General features: G+C 50.1%; 1 protein-coding gene across 1 annotated transcript in view; it reads left to right on the top strand.

Moving 5' to 3' along the window:
• Positions 1-16,993, top strand: part of TTC12 (tetratricopeptide repeat domain 12) — a gene marked incomplete at its 3' end in the record, with an annotated part of 56,670 nt that overhangs the window by 16,313 nt on the left and 23,364 nt on the right. Inside the window, exons 6-7 of the mRNA XM_079788480.1 lie at positions 7,848-7,907; positions 15,174-15,245. Of these exons, the coding sequence (XP_079644606.1) occupies positions 7,848-7,907; positions 15,174-15,245 (132 nt within the window). The remainder of the gene's footprint in view (positions 1-7,847; positions 7,908-15,173; positions 15,246-16,993) is intronic.

The following is a 16,993-nucleotide window of genomic DNA, read 5'->3' as shown; positions in this document are numbered from 1 at the left end:
CCTCTTTGATTAAGATTCCAAGACTGGACAGATGATAGGTCTAGAGCAGTGGTTCCCAACCTTTTTTTGGTCATGCCCCACCTAAGCATTTCTAAAATTCTGATCCCCCGACCCATGACATATAATTCTTATTCAAAAATTGAACTCCTATTCACATGGAGGAAGCCTAAAAGGCTATTAACTTGGTCTAAACAAGCTTCCAAAGAACATGGCATCTATGAAAGAGAAAAGTAAAAGAACGAAAAGACAGTTGAAGTACTGAGGAAGAAATCACTAAGAAATTGTTTAAAAAATAATATGAAGTGACATGAAAAAATAGCAAATAAAGTTTCAAAACATAGTAGAGAACTGAAATGCATAAATGTCACAATATATATTTATATACTGTATATGAGGCCCCTAGAACCATAAGAAATGCAGAAAATTCACTGTTAATAACTCATTCTCTAATTGCCCCCCTTAAAAGTCAAATTGCCCCCCTGTGGGACATGTGCCCCACATTGGGAACCACTGGCCTAGAGCCAATTGTGAGTCTCTGAAATCCCTAATACCTCAGTTTTATATCATAGACTAGAGGCCCAGCACACAAAATTCTTGTGTGGGTACAGTCCCTAGGCCTGGCCTGTGAACAGGGCCATCTTCCCCAGCTGCCTGCAGCTGGACCCACCCCCCGCCCCACCGCCACCCACCCCGCCCGGTTCCCCATTCGCCATTGGGTGATCTGTGCCTGATGGCTGGGGGAAGGGACTGAGAGGTCAGCTGTTCCCGCCTGCTTGCCGGCCCTGCCCCCACGGCGGGTCGCCTACTGTGTGGGGGGCGATTGGCACGGCACCGCCCGCATCCCCCACCACCTAACCCTAGTTCCCCATTCACCATCAGGCGATCAGAGCCTGCCAGCCAGGGAAAGGGACCGAGAGGTGGTCAGTGCACCTCATAGTGACTGATCCAGCCGTCGTTCTGGTTGTTCCACTATTAGGGTCAATTTGCATATTACTCTTCTATTATATAGGATAGAGGCCTAGTACACAGGTGGGGGCCAGCTGGCTTACCCTGATGGGGGCCCCAGTGAGGTAGAGGGGTCCCGCCCCCGGGCAAGGGGCCATGGGCTGTTTGCAGGCCGGTCACGCCCCCCGATCGGGGTGGGGGTCCCTGCTGGGGGGTGGGGCCAGCCAGTGCTAGAGGCTGGTAGTTCTGGTCTCTGGTCGTTGTGGTCATTCCACTGTTTCAGTTGCTGGGCTTTTATTATAAAGGACTAGAGGCCCGGTGCATGACATTCATGCATGGGGGTGGGGTCCCCTCAGCCAAGCCTGTACCCTCTCCAATCCAGGACCCCTTGGGGGATGTCCAACTGCCAGTTTAGGCCCAATCCCAGGAATCGGGCCTAAACCAGCACTAGGACATCCCTCTCACAATCCGGGACTGCTGGCTCCTAACTGCTCACCTGCCTGCCTGCCTGATCACCCCTAACTGCCCCCCCTGCCAGCCTGACCACCCCTAACCGCCTCTGCCTGCCAGCCTGATTGCCCCTCACTGCCCCCCTGACACCCCCAACATCCCCCCCTGCCAACCTGGTCGCCTCCAACTGCCCTCTTCCTGCCGACCTGGTCGCCCCTAACTGCCCCCCCTGCCAGCCTGGTTGTCCCAACTACCCCCCCCTACTGGCCTGGTCACCCTCAACTGCCTGCCTGCCGGCCTGGTCATCCCCAACTGCCCCCCTCTGCTGGCCTGGTTGCCCCCAACTGCAACCCCCTGCCGGCCTGGTCGCCCCACGCAGCCTGCTGTTCAGTCGTTTGGTCGTCCCTCACTAACCCCCCTGCTGGCCTGGTCACCCCACACAGCCTGCTGTTCAGTCGTTTGGTCGTCCCTCACTAACCCCCCTGCCGGCCTGGTCTCCCCATGCAGCCTGCTGTTCGGTCATTACTCTGACAGTGTCCTGGACAATTTGCATATTCCTCTCTTAGTATAGATGGGCTCCGTTTCCTGGAATTCCATGTAAAAACTGTCACCCAGATGTTTATTATCTACTAGTTAAAAAAGGGACAAGGTGGATAGTTCTCAGTTGAAACAAAATGTTACCTGTGACCTTATCTTGAAAAGCACCTGAGTCTGTGTGTGGTAGAACTCTGTTGCTCAGGCCTGGAAAACTGGCAGCTTCCTGGGTGTGACTATCTAATGGTCAGTGTCTGTCAGCAGGATCCATGTGAAATGAGCTGAGGCTGTGTCATTACAAGAGGAAGAGCCCGCATCAGCTCCAGTTTTTGTAACTCGAGATTAAGGATGCCTGGCTGTGTGTGCTGAGGAAGAGTGGTGCAAACAGGACCGCTGTGGTTCTTAAAATGTGGAAAAGCAAAAGGGATCAGGGAAGTTATAGGGTGTTGAATCCATGCTTGGAAGCCAAAGGTTTGGGAAGTAACAGTGATTTAATGATAAATAAATCCAAACTCATTAGCTCAGCAGTTTGTACTCACGTTGAGATGACATTTACCTAGTCCCACTAGTGGAAAAATTGTTATAAAGAAATGATTGGTGAATAAAATATCCAAGGATTGACTTAGCATTTAGTGTACATTATATCACCCTAACAAGATCATACATTTTTTAGGGCAAAAACTGCCATACATTTTTCTCCCAATGCTTTATTTATAACAGATGTTCAATAAATTCTTTGCAGATACATAACACTGGAGGCATAATAAGTCAATTTAAGGGAATTAAGTTTCTGTTGCCACTTCAAAAGAAACATTTAAATGCAAACAATTAATATAATAATTGTAGTTCCTTTTTATTTATCCCTAAATTGGTCTCTGAAACATTTACCTACTAATGCTTATTCAGTCTTGTTACTCTGAAGTTATTTGAAAGCAATAAAATTGAATTGCTTTGAAACTGTTATGTTACTCAGATTTATATGTAATTCAGATGGTCTATACCCTGATTCATCTAAATTAGTTATATTTTTACTGTACTCAGATTTAAATAGCACTTTGATTAGTTCTGGAGAATCACATAAGAATGACTATAGATGAAAATAAGTAAATGCATCAAAAGCTTTGGTGAAACAGTTCCTCCCAGCTTCCCAAAGAGAAAGCTTACTTGGAGACAAATAAATGCAAATGTGCTGCCTGGTGTTGGGAATCATTTGAGTCATTGATTGTTTTTAAGATGCCTCCCTGTTCGCATGTAATATTAGAAAACATGTCATAAGGACCCTGTCAGTTTCCGCTTGGTAGAGAGAAACTGACCTTTCATTGCTTTGTTTTCCTCCTGGAGCTAATGTTATGATCAATGGATTGCTGGTGTCATTTAGATAAATCATTTGGAAAAAGTAGTTCTTAAAATGTGGAAAAGCAAAAGGGAATGGGGAAGTTATAGGGTATTGAGAAAGAACAAAAGAAAAGAAAAAGTAAAAGGAAAGGCTGTAGAGAAATTGTTGAAACCCATGCAGACCTTTCCAAGTCTGTATGTTTCCTGAATAGCAGTGTCATGACATCATGGCTACAGTTGTCTAGAAGAATGTTATTTTCCAACTCACATCCTCTGCCTTTCAAATGCAACCCAAACCCTGAGGAGAGGATGGAACAGAAAGCTCAGGGTCAGAGTCCTCCAATTTCAGTTAGTACACAATTCAAGTTAATGAAAGCCCCTGTAGCAGCTTCCTGCAGGAATTCCTTAGCTGGCTGCTGCCGGCTCCCTCCTCACGTTGGTTGAATGCTGGCCTTCCCCATGAGTTATGACCCCGACCATCAGCTTTAGGTATCTCATCAGCTTTATTGTAAGAATGTCACGGTGCCCTGGTGCAAACCTCCACGGAGTGTGGACTCTACTAGTGATGACCTATGGGACTCTGCAAAGCCACTCATCCCCCTGGTGCCTGGCTTTCCTGTCTTATAATGGGGTGATCCCTGCTTTTTAGGGAACTGTGCAGAAGAAGAGTGCTTAGTGACCAAGTGCATCTTGATGAGAATTCACAGACCACCTGTTGTGTCCAGTAATTAGGACAGAGGGCCCGTAGCCACTGTGCTGGCTGTTAAACATCCTTTCATTTGTTTACATGCCACTAGCTCTTTGAAACTATGGGTGAACTAAATCGGTTTAGTTTGAATGGATCACAGAATTCTGAGTCCATTCTTGATTTTCCAGATTTCCCCTAATTCTAGAGGATCCCAAGAGCACTAGGGTTCATGGTGATGCTCTAACTCTTAAACATCTTCCCTTTTCCTGTATTTCTTCTTGTTATGCTCATGAGGAAAGACAAACTTTATCTTTTTCTGGTAACAGTCTTATTGAAATACTAGAGGTCCGATGCACAAAATTAGTGCAAGAGTAGGCCTTCCTTCCCCTGGCTGCTGGCACTGTCTTCCCTCTGGCACCCAGGACCCGGGCTTCTCTCCGCTGCCAGCAGGCACCCGGGACCCGGGCTTCCCTCACAGCCCCAGCTTTGTCCAGAAGGTCATCCAGAAGGACGTCCAGTCTAATTAGCATATTTTGCTTTTATTATTATAGACTAGAGGCCCGGTGCATGTTTGGTGGGGTCCCTCAGCGTGGCCTGCAGGGATCAGGCCAAAACCAGCTCTCTGACATCCCCAAGGGGTCCCAGATCGTGAGAGGGTACAGGCCAGGCCAAGGGACCCCACCGGTATACAATCAGGGCCAAGGAGGGATCGCGGGAGGGCTCCAGGGCGTATGTGGCCCATCTCACCCAGTCCTGATCGGCCGGACCCCAGCAGCAAGCTAACCTACCAGTCGGAGCATCTACCCTGTGGTGGTCAGTGTGTGTCATAGCGACTGGTCAAACGGTCCAACTGTCAGACACTTAGCATATTAGGCTTTTATATCTATATAAATAAAAGGCTAATATGCAAAGTGTCCCCTCGGGAGTTCAACCAGGAGAACGGGAGCTCGATTGCTTGCTATGATGTGTGCTGACCACCAGGGGGTGGTGCAGAACATGGCAGGTGACCAGCGGTGGCAGCAGGGTGCTGAGGGAGTGAGGGAAGGAGGAGGCGGGAAGTCGGGGGGAACTGCGTGGTGGAGGTGCATGGGTGGCAAGGGAAGGAGGAGGCGGGGAGGCAGGGAACCTGATCGGCCTTGATAGCCAGCTAGGCCTAGGGATCCTACCCGTGCACAAATTTTGTGCACTGGGCCTCTAGTATATAGATAAGTGGCATACAGTTCACTTTAAAGTGTACATTTCAGTGGTTTTTAGTATATTCAGGGTTGTGCAACCATCACCACAGTCAATTTTAGAACATTTTCATTATCCCAAAAAGAAACCCTTTAAGCAGCTCACCCCCACTCTCATTTCTTTTCTCCTCCACCCCCAGTCCTAAGCAACCACTAGGCTATAGTAAGTCCAGTTTCTGCAGCTTTGAGCAAAATGACGGGTAAGAAAACCAGTTTTACCTGAGGCTAGTTGATATACATGAGTTAACTTCCTACTGGCATCTCAGCAACATAATAACAAAATGATGTTGAACAAAACTATGTTATTCAAGGACTTGCTATAACTTTTATCTTCTATACATCTGATAACTCTGGGCATTTCATATAAGTGAAATCATATAATATTTTACCTATTGTGTCTGGCTTCTTTTATTTAACATACTAATGGCCCAGTGCACAAAATTCGTGCACATTAAAAAGTAATTAGACAAAATATTTTAATATTGCTATTTTCCTTTTCTCTATAATAGAAGTGTCAGAGATGAAAGAAAATTAGTAAAAAGTATATGAAAATCTTCTTCCTGTCAGAGTCTGGGGTGCACCGCAGGACCCAGAGTCAAGTCTCCACCCACCTGTGTGCACCTCAAAATTGCACAAGACCCAGACCCAGCCGGCCCCACCCTCATCAAACCCCACCAGGCAGGGGGGGCATGCAGCCTCAGGTCCCCTGGCCTGGCACTGGGCAGGGGGCGCAGCCTCAGGTCCCCCCTCAAGCCCTGTCGAGTGCAGAGTGCAGCCTCAGGTTCCCTGCCCCGGCCTGGCACCATGCAGCCTCAGATTCCTACTGATCGCTCATTATAGCTTGTTACGGGAACCCCGCCTCCGCTGTGGGTACAGCCATCTTGTGACGGCGTTACGATGTGAGGGTCAATTTGCATATTACCTCTTTATTATATAGGATTGATTTCAAGATTCATCCATGTTGTAATATGGATCAGTACTTGATTCCTTTTCATTGATGAACTAGAGGCCCGGTGCACAAAATTTGTGCGCAGGTACGATCCCTAGGCCTGGCCTGCGATCAGGGCCATTTTCCCCAGATGCCCGCAGCTGGCCCTGTCCCCTGCCACCACCCATCCCCAGTTCCCCATTCGCCATCGGGTGATCAGTGTCTGATGGCTGGGGGAAGGGACCGAGAGGTTGCTGTTCCTGCCCACTCGCTGGCCCCGCCCCTGCCGCAGGTGGCCATCAGGCGATTGGAGCCTGCTGGCCAGGGAAAGGGACCAAGAGGTGGTCAGTGCACCTCATAGTGACTGGTCTAGTGGTCATTCTAGTCGTTCTGCCGTTAGGGTCAATTTGCATATTACCCTTTTATTATATAGTATAATTATATAGGATAGAGGCCTAGTGCACAGGTGGGGACCAGCTGGCCTGCCCTGAAGGGGGCAGGGCCAGTCAGGGCGAGGGGCCATGGGGTTTGCAGGCCAGCCCCGACCCTGATCAAGGTGGGGGTCCCCACTGAGGGTGGGGCTGGCCTGGGCGAGGGGCCGCGGGCGGTTTGCAGGTCTGTCACGCCCCTGGCTTTGTCAGAAAGGATGTTCAGAAGACATCCAGTCCATCCAGTTTCATTAGCATATTACCCTTTTATTAGTATAGACTAGAGGCCCAGTGCACAGATTCATGCACCGGTGGTGTCCCTTGGGGTGGCCTGCGGGGATCAGACCAAAACCGGCAATCCAACGCCACCTGCTGCTCCTGCCTGCCGCTCCCGCTCATCCCGGCTCTGCTGCACCTGCTGTGGCTTGCACCCAGTCAGTCCCGATAGGGAGAGGCTCGCACCACCACAGTGGCGCTCGCCAGCCGTGAGCCCTGCGTCTGGCACCCGTCGGTCAGCTGAGCGGCACTCCCACTGTGGGAGCACATTGACCACCAGGGGACAGCTCCTGCATTGAGCGTCTGCCCCTGGTGGTCAGTGCGCATCACAGCGACTGGTCTACCGGTTGTTTGGTTGCTTAGGCTTTTATATACTATATAGATAATATACCATCGTATGGCTATACCACATTTTATTTATCCACCAGTTGATCGGCATTTGAATTGTTTCTACCTTTTAACTATTATGAATAATGCTGCTGTGAACATTTGTGTACAAGTTTTTCCATGAACTTTTGTTTGCAGTCCTCCTGGGATCATACGGTAACTGTATGTTTTATCTTTTGAGGAACTGCTAGACCGGCTTCCAAAGTGGTTGTACCATCTTACATTCCTACCAGCTGTGTATGAGGGCTCTGATTTTTTTACACTTTCACCAACACTTGTCATTGTCTTTGTTATTACCTTTATCATTTCACAAAGCTGTCCTCTCCTGGTTTGCTCATCGCTCCTCTTCCTGTCCCTGCAGCTCTAGCAATGGTAATTAATGGCTGTCCACAGTTGCTAGCCTGGGTTCTGTAACATTCCTATTGGTTTCCCTAAGTCCTGCCCTCACCTTGTACATAGTCCCCTTATTAAACTCCCCTCATTATCATGTTAGCATGATGATAGCCATCTGTTATGTGCTGGGACCCTGAGTGATGTGGGGAGGGACCAGTTACTTCTCATCACCATTGGACTGCCCTTTCTGTGTTAGTGAAAGACCGCTTGCTACGGAGTTGTATGTGAAGAGCAGCTATCTGTCATTACAGGCTTATATAAAACTTGGGGACTACCAGAAGGCACTAGTGGACTGTGACTGGGCCCTGAAGGTAAGAAAGTGTTTCCTTTTCCACAGGATGGAGTGGGGTTGGCTTGGGCCAGAGGCTTCAGTCCTGAAATGAGTAGAGGGGACCTGCCAATGTGTGCTGGTGGGCAAGGGTAGAGGTACTGCCGTCAGAGCCCCAGTTTCCTCGCCTAGAAAACAGCTAGAATAGCGTTGTCTTGAGGGTTGGGACAATGTACATAAAATACCTACTCTCAGTAAGTGCTCCAGAGAGGCTGCTGTTCATACTGGTTTTCCAGGGTTCAGTGCAGCGGGCATCCTCAGCTGTTGTGTCAGCAGACACGTTGTTTCCCGTGACAGCGGTCATGCCTCCTCCTCTCTGTCCAGCCAGTGGGAGCTTGCTTCCGCAGCGCCATTCTTCCCCATCGGTCTGTGCTTTTCCCTCCAGCCCTAAGCATTTGGAAATGTATGCCAGCATCCTCTCTTTGTAGCGGATTAATCAGAAGAAAGAATTCCCGTTGTTCAGCCTGGATGCTAGTCAGGCCTCAGGCAGATAGTAGCATAATACTGTGCTTGGCATTTCCTCCAAAATCTGCCAGAATAGACAATGAAAGGTGGGGACTGTTAGGGAGAATATTGGAAAGGCTTTTAAAAGATAAATGTCATGAGCACCTCTTAGAGACATTATTTCAGATACTAAATAGTTAAATAGCCCTTAATCCATATTCCCCTAAATTGCTCTTTCACGGGGGCTTTAAACAACCAAGACCAGTGCTTCTCATACTTCCTCGCCAACGTGCTGCCAACGGAATGAGCAGAGCCCCTGGAGGGTCTAGAGGCAGAGAGCATTAAATTTCTTTTTGGAGATGTTTTTTATCTTAAAAATCCGTGTGAATTTTGCATTGCACTCCATACAATTTATCTGTATGTCTTAATGTATTCATATTATCCTATCTAATAATAGAGTAGTATGCAAATTAACCGTACCTCCGCGACAAAAATGGCGGCCCCCATAGCCACAAGATGGCGGCGATCAGTACTCTCAGCCCCGCCGGAGTCCCCCAGTCCCAGGGAGGGCTGCCGCTGAGAGCCGGGCAGCCGGGGTGTCCAGCTGGGAGGCATCTGTTTCCCACGCCGCCATCGCCTCCCAGAGGCAGCATGGGGTGTCTGGCTGGGAGGCGCCCGAGACCCCACACCGCCAACCCCTCCCAGACGCAGCCCGGGGTGTCTAGATGGGAGGCAGCCGCGCCCCCACACCGCCAACCCCTCCCAGAGGCAGCCCCGGGGTGTCTGGCTGGGAGGCGCCCGTGACCCCACACCGCCAACCCCTCCCAGAGGCAGCCCGGGGTGTCTGGATGGGAGGCAGCCGCGCCCCCACACCGCCAACCCCTCCCAGAGGCAGCCCGGGGTGTCTGGCTGGGAGGCGACCGCGACCCCACACCGCCAACCCCTCCCAGAGGCAGCCCGGGGTGTCTGACTGGGAGGCGTCCGCGACCCCACGCCGTCATCCCCTCCCAGAGGCAGCCCGGGGTGTCTGGCTGGGAGGCGTCCGCGACCCCACACCACCAACCCCTCCCAGAGGCAGCCCGGGGTGTCTGGATGGGAGGCAGCCGCGCCCCCACACCGCCAACCCCTCCCAGAGGCAGCTCGGGGTGTCTGGCTGGGAGGCGACCGTGACCCCACACCGCCATCCCCTCCCAGACGCAGCCCGGGGTGTCTGGCTGGGTGGCGCCCGTGACCCCACGCTGCCAACCCCTCCCAGAGGCAGCCCCGGGGTGTCTGGCTGGGAGGCGCCCATGACCCCACGCCGCCAACCCCTCCCAGAGGCAGCCCGGGGTGTCTGGCTGGGAGGTATCTGCGCCCCCACACTGCCATCCCCTCCCAGAGGCAGCCCGGGGTGTCTGGCTCGGAGGCATTCGCGCCCCCACGCCGCCAACCCCTCCCAGAGGCAGCCCCAAGTGTCCAGCTGGGAGGCGTCCATGACCCCACGCCTTCATCCCCTCCCAGAGTCAGCCTGGGGTGTCTGGCTGGGAGGCGTCCACGACCCCACGCAGTCAATCCCTTCCAGAGGCAGCCCAGGGTGTCTGTATGGGAGGCGCCCGCCACCCCACGCTGTCATCCCCTCCCAGAGGCAGCCCGGGGTGTCTGGATAGGAGGCGCCCAGGACCCCACACTGCCATCCCCTCCCAGAGGCAGCCCGGGGTGTCTGGATGGAAGGCGCCCACGACCCCACATTGCCATCCCCTCCCAGAGGCAGCCCGGGGTGTCTGGATGGAAGGCGCCCACGACCCCACACTGCCATCCCCTCCCAGAGGCAGCCCTAGGTGTCTGGCTGGGAGGCACCGGCGCCCCCAGGGAGCGAGTCAAGTACTGATGATTCTACCAAAGGAAAAGTTTAGAGAAAGAGAGGATAGAAAAGGAATAGAAGGAGAAAAGTAAGAAAGGACAAAGGATGAAACATCAAGAAAAAGAAAGAGAAGAAAAAAAGGAAGAAACAACCACAGGATATCACCTTTCCAAGTCTCATGAAATTCCTGTTTAAGGAGTTTATTTTATGACTCTTTTAGTTTGGGTTTACATTTTTACTGTTTTGTCAAGACCACAGCAGGTACACTGTCCAATATGTTTTTTTTAAATAAATTTTATTGATTTTTTACAGAGAGGAAGGGAAAAGGATAGAGGCTAGAAACATCTATGAGAGAGAAACATCGATCAGCTGCCTCCTGCAGTATGTTCCCCCAACCAAGGTACATGCCCTTGACCGGAATCGAACCCAGGACCCTGAGTCTGCAGGCCGACACTCCATCCACTGAGCCAAACCAGTTAGAGTTGTCCAATATGTTAAAGAAAAAACCCTATCTAATAAAGAGAGAATATGCAGGGGAGGGCATTTGGGGGTGACCGGGCTGTCAGGAGAGAACAGTTGGAGATGATCTGGCTGGCAGGGGAGCAGTTAGGCGTCGATCAGGCTGGCAGGGCAGTGGTTAGGGCAGTGATGGCGAACCTATGACACGCATGTCAGCACTGACACGCGTAGCCATTTCTGATGACACGCGGCAGCATGCCGAGGATGAAACATTTGCTGCTCCCGAGGATGAAACATTTGCTGCTCCCGAGGATGAAACATTTGCGACTAGAGTCTTGGAGTTAGTTTTTTCCTCAAAGTGACACACTACCCGAGTTATGCTCAGTTTTTTGGCGAAGTTTGACACACTAAGCTCAAAAGGTTGCCCATCACTGGGTTAGGGGGTGATCAGGCTGGCAGGCAAAAGTGGTTAGGGGCAATCAGGCAGGCAGGCGAGCAGTTGGGAGCCAGCAGTCCCAGATTGTGAAAGGGATGTCTGACTGCCTCTTTAGGCCCGATCCCTGTAGGGCCTAAAGAGGCAGTCAGACATCCCCCGAGGGGTCCCAGATTGGAGATTGTGCAGGTTGGGCTGAGGGACACCCTCCCCCAGTGCACGAATTTCGTGCACCAGGCCTCTAGTTTTAAATAACAAAATCAAGCACAATTGAAGTGCCAGGAGAACGTACCAGACTTATCTTGGGACTTGATTCCCCGAACAGCACTCTGACCGCAGCTGAATGGGCACGTGGCCCAAGCAGGAGCACACTGTGCCGCACGTGCTGGCCACATGCCGTGCTTCCTGTTGCGAGGTAGGCCAGGAGCGGGAGTGGAGTGCAAGTTCACCTTTGCTACGGTTTATGAAACTTCAGGGATCCTCCCAAGCCACCGTCTGTGTGCTTGACTTCTTCCTCCCCTAGAGCATGTGGTAGCGACTCGGCCATCATCACAGTCATGTTACAGGAACTGTGGGGCCCCATAGCTCCAGCACAGGCCACCAGCCTGCTTTGTCACTCCACTGGGTCATGATTCTTTTCCTACCATCATCTGTAAGAGAAGAGAGATGTCCTAACAATTAGAGCAAAACCAACCCAGCATTTGCTGCTTGCTGGCCTTGACATTTGAGCCTCACGTCATTCTATTCTATTGTGTTCAGTACCCCTGTTATCCTTATTTTTCTGGCGTGGAAACCGGGCCTCTGAGATTAGTGAAGTAACCTGCACAGGACCACACAGCGGATGTCGGTCTAACAGTACGCTGTGCTCTGAACCATCTACCAAAATGCCTCTTCACAGGAACCTTGAACCCACAGCCCCTGGCCAGGGGTCTCACTCCCTTCTGTGGAAGAAACGGCATCACCTCTTGGGGCTCCCAGGAATATCTTTTCTGATCTGAAAAGAACCAAAGCGGTAGTCACACCGTCTCGGACTCAGGATAACACACTGGTCTGATCCCAAATGTTGATCTAAGCACAATGTAATTAAGAGTGAAACCCAGGCCAGAGCCGGCCCAGCAGAGCTGACATTAGAAGACACTGACACTCAGCAGCCAACCTTGTTAAAGGCCCAGCAAGGCTCCCAGTTGAAGAGTTGGGGTAAACATTTGGAGGGATGGAGGAAAATGTAGAGGGGTTCTGAAACCTAGCAGTGGTTAGTGCTACATCAAAGCCATGAACTAAAAAGCTTCACTCTCTTTAAAAGCACTGCATCAATAGTGAAGGCCAGTGCGCTCCACTTTTAATAGTATTAGTACATGCGTGCCGGTTGAGTGTTTCTGACAGCTCTGAATTGGTAGAGACAGGCCCAGGATGATATTTCAAGACTGATGTTCCTTGTCAGGAAGATCAGGTAGCAAAGCCGGTTTTAGTTGGGGTCAGACTGTTGCTCTCTCAGCAGAACACTTCCTGCACAATAAAGCTCGTCTTCCTCACAGTAAACATGTCTTCCTACAATAAAACTCGTCTTCCTCCAAGGCAGGATTCCCTGCAAGGGGATATGAGCTCACCCGAGATCGAAGCAGAAGAAGGAGAAAATCCACTAGCAGCCCTTCGCTCAGTGACTGAGGAAGGTGTCCCAGCGACACCCCTTCCCGGTGACCCACAGTGGGCATGGGCCCGGCGCTGGTCCTCCGGTTGTGATGGTTCTGTGGACATGTGGCTCTCCTGAGCCGGGTGCTGCAGCTTGGCCATGCCTTTTCCGCTTCCTCAACCCCATCTTCTCAGTCCTCCAGGGTTCAGTCCTCAAAGCTCCTGTTTCCGCTCACGGTTCAACTCTCATCTCTGCAGGTGGCTCTCAGACCTACTTCCCCAGTGTGCGCCCCCCGGCTCCAGGGCTGCGTGTCTATGCCTCCTGCCAATTTCCATCTGCTGGGCAGCATCTGAAACAAACCCTTCATCTTCCCTTCAGCCTGCTAATGGCACACAATGTCTTCCAGGCTTAGGCATCCCAAAACTTTTGACATGACATCCTCCTTCCCTTACCACTTATGGTTAGCTGATGCCGCTCAAGTCTTCCTTTGACGGAGCTCTGGTGTCTGCACTTGTCCTTTCACTCCCACAGTCACTAGGACATCAGATGTTAGCCCTCCTACGTGCTTGTTCTGGTCTCCTCCCTTATCTCCCTGCCTTTCCCTCTGGTCAGTTCCGCCTCCAGACCAACTCTCCAACCACAGCCACGGATCAGTCATCCTGCTCGAGCCCAGCATTTAAGGCCTCCCATGTGGAGACACTGTCTTGCTGACTCCCAGCCTGGTCTCCCCTCTGTCAGCACCTGCTCCAGGTCCACTGTAGCTCCCTGTACTCTCTGACCTCGACCTTGCTCAGTCCATTCCCTTCATCCTCTCTTTACCTCTCTGTACATTCAGGATCCAGCTCGGGTCCATCCTCCCCTGCTGCCCTTTGTTAGACTGTTTCTTCAGAGTGCATCATCTTCTGCTGAGCTGCTAGAGCACTTTTCTGAAGGAGATTTGGCATAATTTTTGAGCCTTTGGTGCCTGGAATCAAATGGCCAGATTTTAAATCCCAGCTCTTCCACTTGGCATCTATGTGACCTTTAACCCTTAGTTTCCTCGTTTGTAAAATGAGGATAATAACTATATGTCATAGAGCTGGTTTAAAGTTTGTATAAAATAATTTATATGAACCATATGGAAGGGACTGTATGCAAATGCACTATTAGTACTATTACTGCCATTCATTCACTCAGCAACAAGTCAGAAAACGATATTCATGAAAATTCATGCCTCTATAAAGGGCTCTCCAATAACAATTATTGTTACCTCTTCTAATGTTATTTCATTTTTCTTTACATTTCTCTCTTGTCCTGAAATGGGTTGCTATTGTAACTACAGCAGCAGCCTCAGATACCATCTCATGGGCACCATACTAGTGTTTGACAAGCATTTCCCCCTCACAACAACAGAGAGAGAGTGAGAGATGGGGAGAGAGAGAGAGAGAGAGAGAGAGAGAGAGAGAGAGAGAGAGAGAGAGAGACTGTCTATAATTATCTTCATTTTCCACATGAGGACAATGAGCATCAGGAAAGTCAGGGGGCCTAGTCAACATCCCACTTCTGGTGAGAGCCAACCTAGGGGTTCACCCCAGACGTTTTAGACCCTGAGCCTCACTCTTTTTTTTTGTTTTAATTTCTTTTTGTTTGTGTGTTTTCTTGAGAGCCTCACTCTTAACCTCTTTAAATCTGACCCAGCCCAATACCTTGTACATAAAGGGGATTCAATTACTTAATTGGATGTTTTAAATTGCAGCTTATGTCTTTGTGCCAGTCATTCCCTTTGGAATAATAATTAGGAGCAGGCAGGAGCAGGGCCCTTGTGCAAATAGTTGAGTCTCAGCCTCAGGTGTCAGTCCTGCCTTTTGAAGGGGGCATCCCTCCTGACCTTCAGTGATAAAAGGATAAGGTCCCAGTGTATGTACTGTGGTTAATATCAGGGAAGGAACTTCCCAGGCCTAGATAAAATGATAACCTCTGCTGCTTACCCAGAATAAAGTGTCCTCTCATTTAACAAACCGGTGGTTCTCAGGCCTGGCTGCATTTATGTCACCTGGAAAGTTTAAAAAAATATTGATGCCTGAGCCCACCCAAAGTACAGTGTAATTGATGTGGGGTTCAGCCTGGCCGGTAGCAGTTTTATAAGTGTCCCAGGCAGTTCCTATGTCCGGCCAAGCCCAGGAGCTCTTCCAAATAAGGTTTCTGGTTTCTTTCCTGACTGAGTGTCATTAAATGGAAATGCAAACTGACGGGCATCATTAATCAGTTTGCTAGAGAACTTTCTCATGTTTCCTGGCTCCTTGCAGGCATCAGTTAGCTTGGTCCCAGATGGGAAAGGGTTAGTTGTCCACTCTGGGATCTGTCCTGAGAACAGAGCCTGGCCTCTACGGTTAGCTGGGCAGTCAGGGGGTGCTGGTGACCCCAACCTTCTGAGGCGTCTGACTAGTCATTCTCTTTCATGCAGTGTGATGAAAAATGCACAAAAGCTTATTTCCACATGGGCAAAGCCCACCTGGCTCTGAAGAACTACAGTGTGGTAAGTTCCTAAAGGAATGTAAGTGGCAGGTTTGATCACAGCGATGCTTCTGATCGTCTAGAGGAGAACCTTGCTCCTCCAAGTTGATTAAATATTAACCCACCTCTTAGTATTTTCCAGGGTAAATCTTAAGCTCTGAGAGTAGGGAAGGATGTTAAGGGTCCTCTAGGGCAGCCCCTGCTGTAGGCCCCTCTGCAATATCTCACAGGTGTTCAGCCCTGGAGGAAGCATCTATGGAGAGAAAGACAAAGGGAAAAGATGAAAACAAAAGGCACTTGTAACCTTATCACCCCAAAGTAATCATGCTGGTATATCTTCACAATTCGCTAGTTTTTAGTAGATTCACAAGAGTTGTGAAACCATCACTACAATTGGGTTCCCTCCTCTCTGGTTTTGTGGTGCATCACCCGAGAACCGTCGCTGCCAAGTCACTGCAGCTCGCAGCTCCTGCATTGAGTGTCTGCCCCCTGGTGGTCAGTGTGCATCATAGTGACCGGTCAGATGGTCAGACACTTAGCATATTAGCCTTTTATATAGATAGATTATATAGATAGATTACATTATTAAAGAAAATTATCTTTTAATAAATATTTTCTTTGTTGTATCTTAATTATTACAATACAGTCTTAGTGTAATACTAGAGGCCCAGTGCACAAAATTTGTGCACGGGGGGAGGGGGTCCCTCAGCCCAGCCTGCACCCTCTCACAATCCAGGACCACTCGGGGGATGTCCTGATCCCACAGGGATCCCTGTGGGAGCGGGCCTAAACTGGCAGTCAGACATCTCTCTCGCAATCCGGGACCACTGGCTCCTAACCGCTCACCTGCCTGCCTGCCTGATCGCCTCTACCACTCACCTGCCTGCCTGATCTCCCTTAACTGCCTCTGCCTGCCTACCTGATCGCCCCTAACCACCCACCTGCCTGCCTGATAGCCCCCAACCACCTCTGCTTGCCTGATCGCCACTAACCACTCTGCCTGCCTGCTTCATTGACCTTAACTGTTCACCTCCCTACCTGATCACCCCTAACCACTCACCTGCCTGCCTGATCGCCCCTAACTGCTCTCCTGCCTGCCTGATCACCCCTAACTGCCTCTGTCTTGGCCCCCACCACAGCAGCTTTGTCCGGAAGGATGTCTGGAATGACACCCGGAAGGTCGTTTGACTGTCCAGTCTAATTAGCATATTATGCTTTTATTATTATAGAAGGTTAATAATAGAGAAAAAAAAGAAAATGTTAATTTCCCCTTCTCTACCGAATTTTATTCACTCATTTATTCATTTAATTATTTCACTCAGCAAATATGTATTGCATGCTTTCTATGTTCTAGGTACTGTCCTAGGCAACAAGAATACAGCAATGAAGAAAACAAAAATCTTTGACTTAATTAGCTTATATTTTTTTAAGTAGGGGTGGCCAGGAGACAGAAACCAAATAAGTAGATGTGTGGTATGTTGGGTAGTGATAGAGTTATTGAAAAAACTTAACCAGGAAGCAGCAAAGGTGTAGAGTGGTCAGGAAAGACCTTTCTAAAGGAAAGGAGGTAGTGAAGTAAAGAAGAAGTGGGTATATAAGGGGGGAGTGGGCCAGGTGAAGAGATAGCCAGAATGGAGCAAGCAAGGAGGAGAGTGATAAGAGATGAGGTCAGGCAGGTGATGGGGTAGGTGGGGGCCTGGTCCCCTAGGGCCTTGCAGGCTTTGGGAGGATCTTGGGTTTTACTTTGAGTGAGCTGAGAACCATTAGAAG

The sequence above is a fragment of the Cnephaeus nilssonii genome (assembly GCF_951640355.1).
Source record: "Cnephaeus nilssonii genome assembly, chromosome: 13".
Taxonomy (NCBI): domain Eukaryota; kingdom Metazoa; phylum Chordata; class Mammalia; order Chiroptera; family Vespertilionidae; genus Cnephaeus; species Cnephaeus nilssonii.
This window is presented reverse-complemented; position numbering and strand designations above follow the sequence as displayed.